The sequence below is a fragment of the Carassius gibelio genome, chromosome B19, assembly GCF_023724105.1.
Source record: "Carassius gibelio isolate Cgi1373 ecotype wild population from Czech Republic chromosome B19, carGib1.2-hapl.c, whole genome shotgun sequence".
Lineage (NCBI taxonomy): Eukaryota > Metazoa > Chordata > Actinopteri > Cypriniformes > Cyprinidae > Carassius > Carassius gibelio.
Window position 1 is genome coordinate 12,717,262 of NC_068414.1, and position 10,070 is coordinate 12,727,331.

Here is a 10,070-nt window from a genome sequence, read left to right on the forward strand (position 1 = left end):
GCTTATTAACCCAACTTTGAGAATAGATTAACGGCGATATTTTTTTTATCGTCTGATAAGAGTCTCGCTTTAATGCAGCACGTTAACACCGATAACGGCCCACCACTAATATATATATATATATATATATATATATATATAGTACATTTCACATTTCAGTTTTTGAAGGACAGCACAAATTCATTAGTTAGGGTTACTCTTTATGAAAAGATCATGATTTTACAATTGAAATGGGTTGAGAAAGAAACTAATTGTGCTGTTTGCTGATAGCTTTGTATCTTTTATCAGTTTCTATTATATTTTTAATCCAATATTCTACATACTCCTGTGGGCTCCATATAGCTTTGATAACATATGTGGGCAAATCTTACATTGTATTTTAATTTTGAATCCTAGCTATCCACCTTTTTCCCTCCCCCCCATGATGCTTTGCACACATTATGGGAGAAACTTCTGTGTACACTGTAAACAATCAACAAAAGGTTCGCTCTATAAATGCAATAATGAGTATTTTCAAAAACTGGGTACAGTAAGGTGGCATTATGTTACCCACCTTCAACCATGGATCTGTCATGATTCTGCCCTCGTGTCCTTGATTTTTCCTAGTCTTGAGGCAGGATCATGGCAGACCCGTGTTTTGTGTTCAAGCACATGGCCTTGTCTTTGGGCCATGTGCTTGTGTTGTCTCGTTCCCTTGCCCCGCCCCCCTTGTTATCCTAGTCTTGTCGTGATTGTCCTATCTGTGTCACCTGTCGTGTCTTAATTGTTCCCCTAATTTAGATCTCCTAGTGTGCTCTGTCTTGCGTCGGTTCATTGTGACTGTTCAACTTATGTGTTCCTACCTGTCAGCCTCCTGAGATATCTTGTCCTTGAAACCCCTCTTAAGAAGTCTTTTGTCTTGCAGTGAGTGTTTGTTAGTAGTTAGTGTTCAGAGTCTTTGTTTACCTTGTTTATTGTGTTTTGTAGAATTATTTAGTGTCTACCCTAGCCCTTGTTTTCCCCCTCGTGGGTTTTGTTTTTCCCCTTTTTGTATATAATAAATCCTCTGTGTAACCCGATTCCTGCCTGCACTTGAGTTCCTCCCTTGCCAACCCTGACAGAATGAACCGACCAAAAAGGAACTCAGCAGGCAGGAGGTCCCCCGAGCTCCAACACCTGTTGGAGTTCCGTCGCCAATGTTGGATGTCATCCCCCTCCGACAGGAAGGGGGTCACCCTCCCATACTCGCCTGAGGGGGAGTGGATCCTCCAAAATTATGCCCGGCTGTGGGAGAGCATCTCCCAGGAGGAGCCACAGAGGTCCCCTCCACCTACCCAGCTGCCAACGATCCCAGAGGGTCGTGTCCTGGCCGTGGCAACCCTGGGGGATCAGGCAAGTCCCTCCCAAAATCCTGAGGCACCTCCCACTACCTTCAGTCTCCCCAACAAGCGAGGGAGACGGTCTTCATGGGAGTCAGCTTCAGAGTCTTCGGCGTCTGAGTCTGCCCTGCCCGAGACCAAACTCCCCCAACCCGCCTCTGACCCAGCTGTGGCCTCTGCACCGCGCCCAAGGAGGAAGAGGAAGAAGAAGGGGCCTGCCGGTCCTGTGACCCTGTCTCCTCCCGAGCCAGCAGCGGTGGGCGCTGGCGTGCCCGAGCCAGCAGCGGAGAGCGCTGGCGTGCCCGAGCCAGCAGCGGAGAGCGCTGGCGTGCCCGTGCCAGCAGCGGTGAGCGCTGGCGTGCCCGAGCCGGCAAAGAAGAGAGCTGTATGCAAGTCTGCAGTCGTGAGAGCGGAGGAGAGAGCCGCGGCCCTACCCCCCGTCGTCAGCCTTCGTCCTGTCCTCCTAAGATCCCTACCCCTCCCACCCACCCTGGTCTGTCCCCCATGAACTTTGTGCTCCCGCCTCCTCCCCTTCCCTGTTTGTTTTTTTTGATTTGCCACCCTAACCCTGCCATTGTGTATTCATGTTTGCCGTTGTTATTATTTGTCATGTCTTGTTGGTTTGTGTCTGTGTCCCAGTCTGTCATGTCAGTCATGTCCCGTGTTTGATGTTCCCTTGAGGAGCGTCTGGAAGCCGCTCCTTAAGGGAGGGGTTCTGTCATGATTCTGCCCTCGTGTCCTTGATTTTTCCTAGTCTTGAGGCAGGATCATGGCAGACCCGTGTTTTGTGTTCAAGCACATGGCCTTGTTTTTGGGCCATGTGCTTGTGTTGTCTCGTTCCCTTGCCCCGCCCCCCTTGTTATCCTAGTCTTGTCGTGATTGTCCTATCTGTGTCACCTGTCGTGTCTTAATTGTTCCCCCTATTTAGATCTCCTAGTGTGCTCTGTCTTGCGTCGGTTCATTGTGACTGTTCAACTTATGTGTTCCTACCTGTCAGCCTCCTGAGATATCTTGTCCTTGAAACCCCTCTAAGAAGTCTTTTGTCTTGCAGTGAGTGTTTGTTAGTAGTTAGTGTTCAGAGTCTTTGTTTACCTTGTTTATTGTGTTTTGTAGAATTATTTAGTGTCTACCCTAGCCCTTGTTTTCCCCCTCGTGGGTTTTGTTTTTCCCCTTTTTGTATATAATAAATCCTCTGTGTAACCCGATTCCTGCCTGCACTTGAGTTCCTCCCTTGCCAACCCTGACAGAATGAACCGACCAAAAAGGAACTCAGCAGGCAGGAGGTCCCCCGAGCTCCAACACCTGTTGGAGTTCCGTCGCCAATGTTGGATGTCATCCCCCACCGACAGGAAGGGGGTCACCCTCCCATACTCGCCTGAGGGGGAGTGGATCCTCCAAAATTATGCCCGGCTGTGGGAGAGCATCTCCCAGGAGGAGCCACAGAGGTCCCCTCCACCTACCCAGCTGCCAACGATCCCAGAGGGTCGTGTCCTGGCCGTGGCAACCCTGGGGGATCAGGCAAGTCCCTCCCAAAATCCTGAGGCACCTCCCACTACCTTCAGTCTCCCCAACAAGCGAGGGAGACGGTCTTCATGGGAGTCAGCTTCAGAGTCTTCGGCGTCTGAGTCTGCCCTGCCCGAGACCAAACTCCCCCAACCCGCCTCTGACCCAGCTGTGGCCTCTGCACCGCGCCCAAGGAGGAAGAGGAAGAAGAAGGGGCCTGCCGGTCCTGTGACCCTGTCTCCTCCCGAGCCAGCAGCGGTGGGCGCTGGCGTGCCCGAGCCAGCAGCGGAGAGCGCTGGCGTGCCCGAGCCAGCAGCGGAGAGCGCTGGCGTGCCCGTGCCAGCAGCGGTGAGCGCTGGCGTGCCCGAGCCGGCAAAGAAGAGAGCTGTATGCAAGTCTGCAGTCGTGAGAGCGGAGGAGAGAGCCGCGGCCCTACCCCCCGTCGTCAGCCTTCGTCCTGTCCTCCTAAGATCCCTACCCCTCCCACCCACCCTGGTCTGTCCCCCATGAACTTTGTGCTCCCGCCTCCTCCCCTTCCCTGTTTGTTTTTTTTGATTTGCCACCCTAACCCTGCCATTGTGTATTCATGTTTGCCGTTGTTATTATTTGTCATGTCTTGTTGGTTTGTGTCTGTGTCCCAGTCTGTCATGTCAGTCATGTCCCGTGTTTGATGTTCCCTTGAGGAGCGTCTGGAAGCCGCTCCTTAAGGGAGGGGTTCTGTCATGATTCTGCCCTCGTGTCCTTGATTTTTCCTAGTCTTGAGGCAGGATCATGGCAGACCCGTGTTTTGTGTTCAAGCACATGGCCTTGTTTTTGGGCCATGTGCTTGTGTTGTCTCGTTCCCTTGCCCCGCCCCCCTTGTTATCCTAGTCTTGTCGTGATTGTCCTATCTGTGTCACCTGTCGTGTCTTAATTGTTCCCCCTATTTAGATCTCCTAGTGTGCTCTGTCTTGCGTCGGTTCATTGTGACTGTTCAACTTATGTGTTCCTACCTGTCAGCCTCCTGAGATATCTTGTCCTTGAAACCCCTCTAAGAAGTCTTTTGTCTTGCAGTGAGTGTTTGTTAGTAGTTAGTGTTCAGAGTCTTTGTTTACCTTGTTTATTGTGTTTTGTAGAATTATTTAGTGTCTACCCTAGCCCTTGTTTTCCCCCTCGTGGGTTTTGTTTTTCCCCTTTTTGTATATAATAAATCCTCTGTGTAACCCGATTCCTGCCTGCACTTGAGTTCCTCCCTTGCCAACCCTGACAGGTTCATTAAAAGAAAATTTAAAAGTGTAAAAACATTAACACATTACTTTCAACATACTGCACCATGAATAAAGCGAAATAATACAATGACCTGTGTCAATATATCAAGAAAAAGGGTCCTCATGACATGACCTATATACACTATAACTGGTTACTGCCACTTACAGCCAACTCTGTGCCCTATCTAGTGGATCTTTTTAGCATGAATGATAAGGCAAGTTTAATGCACTTCAAGGCCAGACTCATTTTGCTCACGTCTCTCAAAAACAGAATCAGGAAATTACATCAACCCTTCACTTCGAGGAAACGAAACTTAAGCGCCATTTAGCTGTAGTGTGTCTCTGCATATAGTGAAATGGCTGAAGCCAGGTTTTCTCATGACCAGTTCAGCTGTTCAGTGTGTCTGGATCTACTGAAAGATCCAGTGACTATTCCCTGTGGACACAGTTACTGTATGAGCTGCATTAAACAATGTTGGAATCAAGAGGATGAGAAGAGAGTCTACAGCTGCCCTCAGTGCAGACAGACCTTCAGACCAAGACCTGCTTTAAAGAAAAGCACCATGCTGGCTGAAGTGGTGGAGCAACTGAAGAAGACTGAACTCCAAACTGCCGTTCCTGCTGGACCTCGAGATGTGAAGTGTGACGTCTGTACTGGAAGAAAACAAAAAGCAGTGAAGTCCTGTTTGGTGTGTCTTAACTCTTTCTGTCAAAATCACCTTGAACAACATGAGAATCTCTTCAGAGGAAAGAGACACAATTTAATGGATGCCACTAAATACCTTAAGAAGATGATCTGCAGTAAACATAAAAAACTGCTGGACATTTTCTGCTGCTCTGACCAGCGTTGTATATGTATGCTCTGCATGGTGGACAAACACAAAAATCATGATACTGTATCAACTGCAGCAGAGAGGAAAGAGAAACAGGTAAAGACTGAAAGACACTGTGCTTTGCTTAAGAAATGTTGTTAAAACTATTAAAATCATAAAACAGCTGTAATTCTGTACTGAACTAGAGTGACATAAAAAAAAAAACAGTAATCGCAACAAGCTAATAGATAATCATTAAAAGTCATCTTGAGCTCAAATGGTGCTGCTCGTAATAATAATTCAATGGCAATGAAACCCTATTTTGCAGCAATGGTGAACACACAAGATATCCTCAAAAAAGTGTCAAATGCATGAGTCATCATAGAGAGCGCACCATACTGTTTTTTCTTCTTAAACCAAAAAGGGGCATTCAAAAACGAAAATGCTTCGTGTGAAAAACGATTAGCGCATGGCTTAATGAATGAATAAGAAAGTTAAGGGGTTAATGAACAGAGAGTTCTGTGTATATGTTCTGGTATTTGCTGCTCTGAAGTGCTGACCAGATTGCAAAAGTTCAAAGATAGGTTGACTTGGATGTGAGAGATCCAGAATGATTTTCTGAGCCCTTTTCCTCACTCTGGATGTATACAGTTCTTGAAGCGTAGGCAGGGGAGCACCAATAATCCTTTCAGCAGTCCGAACAGTTCTCTGTAGTCTTCTGATGTCTGATTTTGTTGCTGAACCAAACCAGACAGTTATTGAAGTACACAGGACAGACTCGATGGCAGAATAGAAGTGTTTCATCAGCTCCTGTGGCCAGTTAAAGGGTTAGTTCAGCCAAATATTAAAATTATGTCATTAATAACTTACCCTCATGTCCAGTGCCGCTGCTTTCCATTTTGGTGCCCTAAGCATAATTCCTTTATGATGCCCCCCACTTCGACCCCGAGAAAGAAATAAAAACGTTTGTTTTTGCCAGTTTAACTTTTTATTACCAAACATTACTCAATACCAATAACACACAATAGCAGCATCACAGTATTAAACTTAAGAACACTAAAAAGAGAAAGAAAATCTTCACAGCTTTGCTGACTTTGTAAACAGTCAACAGAATAGCAAAATAAAAAAAATAATCCAGACTTATTTTTTTTTGCAAATTCAATGTCACTTTGAATAAATTAAATTAAATAATCATCAATAAGTACTAGGGCTGTTACTTTTGTGAAAAAAATCTTTTTCGATTTTTAAGACATAAGTGTTCATTGAATGATTGTAAAATCGATTTTCCATGTCTAACAAAAAGACGCTTCCTTTTTCAACGTCAATAAACGGACGAACGTAAAGAGAGAGCTGGAAACACTCAAGTCAGCAATATTTTTTATTTAATTGGCATGAAGTTTCATGGCAGAATTTTCGGGGTCCAGAGAAGAGCATTTTTTTATTCACTCTATGTCCAGCTGTTGAGAAGACGCGCTCCGACCGCACTGATGTCCCAGGACACTCAGGTACAGCTGTGCAAGGTGGGGGTATTACTACCAATTTTCCACCACAAAAGCCGGTCGCTATCAGCTTGCAATGGTCCTTTTCATAACTCAGAATATCTTGTAACTAGATGCGCGAATGAGGAGAATTCTCGTCTACCGTGCCGCGAGACCTCCAGACGCGCGGAAACACGTCTTTACATTGTAAGTTATAATAACATAGTTTGCTGATGCTAACATTAACGTCAGCAAGTATGAGGCGCATTACGATTAGCAGCAGCACGCACATTACATGCAGCACATTTCCCGTACTTTTTAGACTAGACCGGACTAGACTAGAGCAATTATTAAATATCGTTTATATGTATATGTTAACCCTTTTTTGTAACATATACATGGCTAAAATGTGCCTAATATTTCTATAGGCTAATGAAATAATACCGGCATAAAAAAAAAATCATTAGGCTATTTTTGGTGCCCCCTCAGCACTTGGTGCCCTACGCACAGTGCGTGATGCGCGTGTTGGGAGCGGCGGCACTGCTCATGTCGTTCCAAACCAGTAAGACCTCCGTTTATTTTTGGAACATGGTTTAAGATATTTTAGATTTAGTCCGAGAGCTCTCAGTCCCTCCATTGAAGCTGTGTGTACGGTATACTGTCCATGTCCAGAAAGGTAAGAAAAACATAATCAAAGTAGTCCATGAGTCATTATGTGGCTCGACTCAATTATCATCTTCAGTTCTCTCTTCACAGCAGTTCAGTCAGTGTACTTTTTGAGTAAATGAATTACTCCGGGATATTGGTTTGTTTGAACTCAAGTCGTTTTAGTTTTTGCTATTTTTGGACCAAAATGTATTTTCGATGCTTCAAAATATTCTAACATCTCCAACGTTTTGATAGTGTTCAGCTCCAGGTTGTTAAGACTGCACCAGACAGCCAGCTGCTAAACCTCTTCAAGTTCAAGTTCAAGTCTGCTTTATTGTCAATTTCCACATATACAGTACATCGAAATTCGAGAATCGAAATTGCGTTACTCTCAGACCCCGGTGCATACAGTTACCATTAACATTAAAGCCTAAAAAAAATAACTAGATCAAATATAAAATGTAGATACAACTATACTGTAAAATAAGGGAATGATATAAAAAAAGACATGTAATAAAATTAAAAATAAAGTTAAATAAAGCAGCTCAAGGCAAATGACAGATATAGTGCAAATCAATGAAGTGAACAACAGTGGAGTTAAAAGATTTTTTAGTGCAAAAAAATCACTTATTAAAAATATCTTATTAAGTCTGATTAAAGTGACAAGTGACAAGTGACCAAGAGCAGTTATTTTATTTAACTGACTGATGAGGTAGTGGAATGACGTCAGTTCCATACCGAGTGAGGTAGTGAGCAGACCAATGCTGCACAAGTGACTAGTGCATGCCATCATATAATAATTAGTGTGTGTGTGTGTGTGTGGGGGGGGGGGGGGGGTTCATAGTTCAGTGGTGACTGTGGAAGAAGAGGGGAGGGGGGGCAGGTTCGGGAGGGAGTTCAGCTTCCTAACAGCCTGGTGGATGAAGCTGTCCTTCAGTCTGCTGGTCCTGGCCTGGAGACTCCGCACGTGCACGTGATAATCATAAACTCCACCAGGGGTGAGCAGTGTTTGCAGATCACAACAGTATCACGGCCAGAGATGTATAAAGTACTAGAGACCCATACTTGACTAAAAGTACAAGTGCTCTATCAAAAAAGTGACTTGAGTAGAAGCTGAAGTGCTCTTTAAGCACCACACTTAAGTAGGAGTACTAAAGTATTAAAAAAAAATTGTACTTAAGTATTGCAAGTAGTCTATTTTAAAATTTACTACTCAAGTACTGAAAGTAAAAGTACAAGTATTGTGTTATGTAGTTATTAAAGAAAGTAGTCAAAAGTTTGAACATATTGATTTTACTATTTCAAATGATTAACCTAAAGGACAATTACAATTCCTTTGAATAACTTTTTGTAAACAAAAAACGGTTACAGGGTTAGTTCGCCCAATTTGCTAAATTATGTCACTTACCCTCATGTTGTTTCAAACCCGTAAGACCTCCGTTTATCTTTGGAACACGGTTTAAGATATTTTAGATTTAGTCCGAGAGCTCTCATTCCCTCCATTGAAGCTGTGTGTACGGTCTACTGTCCATGTCCAGAAAGGTAAGAAAAACATCATCAAAGTAGTCCATGTGACATCAGAGGGTCCGTTAGAATATTTTGAAGCATCAAAAATACATTTTGGTCCAAAAATAGCAAAAACTACGACTTTATTCAGCATTGTCTTCTCTTCCGTGTCTTTTGTTAGACAGTTCAAAACAAAGCAGTTTGTGATATCCGGTTCGCGAACGAATCATTCGATGTAACCGGATCTTTTTGAACCAGTTCAGCAAATCGAACTGAATCGTTTTAAACGGTTCGCATCTCCAATACGCATTAATCCACAAATGACTTAAGCTGTTAACTTTTTTAATGTGTCTGACACTCCCTCTGAGTTTGTAACAAACCAATATCCCGGAGTAATTAATTTACTCACACAGTACACTGACTGAACTGATGTGAATAGAGAACTGAAGATGAACACCGAGCCGAGCCAGATAACGAACCACAGACTGACTCGTTCACGAGTCAAGAACCGTTTCTGTCAGACGCGTCCGATTCGTGAACCGAATTCTGTGCTAATGTTATGAGCCCAGGTAAACCGAAGGCTTGGAGGCTTGCAGTCAACGCCAATGACGCCATTACGTCGAGCGCAAAATAATCGGTGAACTGTTTTCTTCAACCAGTTTATTGAATCGAACTGTCAGAAAGAACTAGGCTGAAGTAAAGTACAGATACCGCCTTTTAGTACTTAAGTACAGTAGTGTAGTAGTTCTACTTCGTTACTATACATCTCTTATCACGGCACCACGCGTCATTGATGTAAACACAAAGCCTGCCGCCGTGGGTTTTTCCTCCCGCGACGAGAGCTCTGACGCTCGATAGCACGTCAGCTGGTCGAGCTGAATGGCGCCATCTGGAACGCTGTTGCTGAGCCATGTTTCCGTGAACACAAAAACACAACAGTCTCTTACAGTCCTCTGAGTTGAGCGTAGTAATCGAATGTAGTCCAGTTTATTATCCAACGAGCGAACGTTAGCCAGTACGATGGTGGGGATAGATGGCTTGTGTGGGTTAACCGTTAGCCTAGCCCGGATACCTCTGCGCTTCCCCCTCTTCTGCTTCCTCTCACACCGCTTGTGGCGCCTCCGCTGCAGGCGAGATGCAGTAGTGGGGGTCGGTGATGGTGAAGGCCTCTGTAGTAGATTGAGATCCCGCAGCTGTTCCGCGTGCGCGGAGTTTAACTGTAAAAATGCAGTCCTGCCGACATCGAGCAGAAACTCGCGACTGTATTTGCGCTTACAGACAGGTAGACGCGACGACAACGTACAAAAACACTGCGACTCACAAGACAAAAAACACGAAAACACCGTTCTGTCGGGACAGAGAGAAGCTGCTGCGTTTGGACGCGCCGCCATCTTGGTTGCATATATTTTGCATCATGTCTGTAGGCAGACTCGTCACCATCCTGGATGAGACCGATGAGTGTAGTGTCATCTGCAAACTTCAGGAGCTTGACATAGGGGTCTTTAGAGGTGCTGTCGT

The 10,070-nt window shown here is 44.8% G+C and overlaps 1 protein-coding gene across 2 annotated transcripts in view; it reads left to right on the forward strand.

Moving 5' to 3' along the window:
- Positions 1-4,402: 4,402 nt before the first annotated feature.
- Positions 4,403-10,070, forward strand: part of LOC127979099 (E3 ubiquitin/ISG15 ligase TRIM25-like) — a 45,838-nt gene continuing 40,170 nt past the window's right edge. For both annotated transcript variants that reach the window (XM_052584243.1, XM_052584244.1), the window contains exon 1: positions 4,403-5,037. In XM_052584243.1, coding sequence (XP_052440203.1) covers positions 4,465-5,037 — 573 coding nt within the window. In that variant the 5' untranslated portion in view covers positions 4,403-4,464. The remainder of the gene's footprint in view (positions 5,038-10,070) is intronic.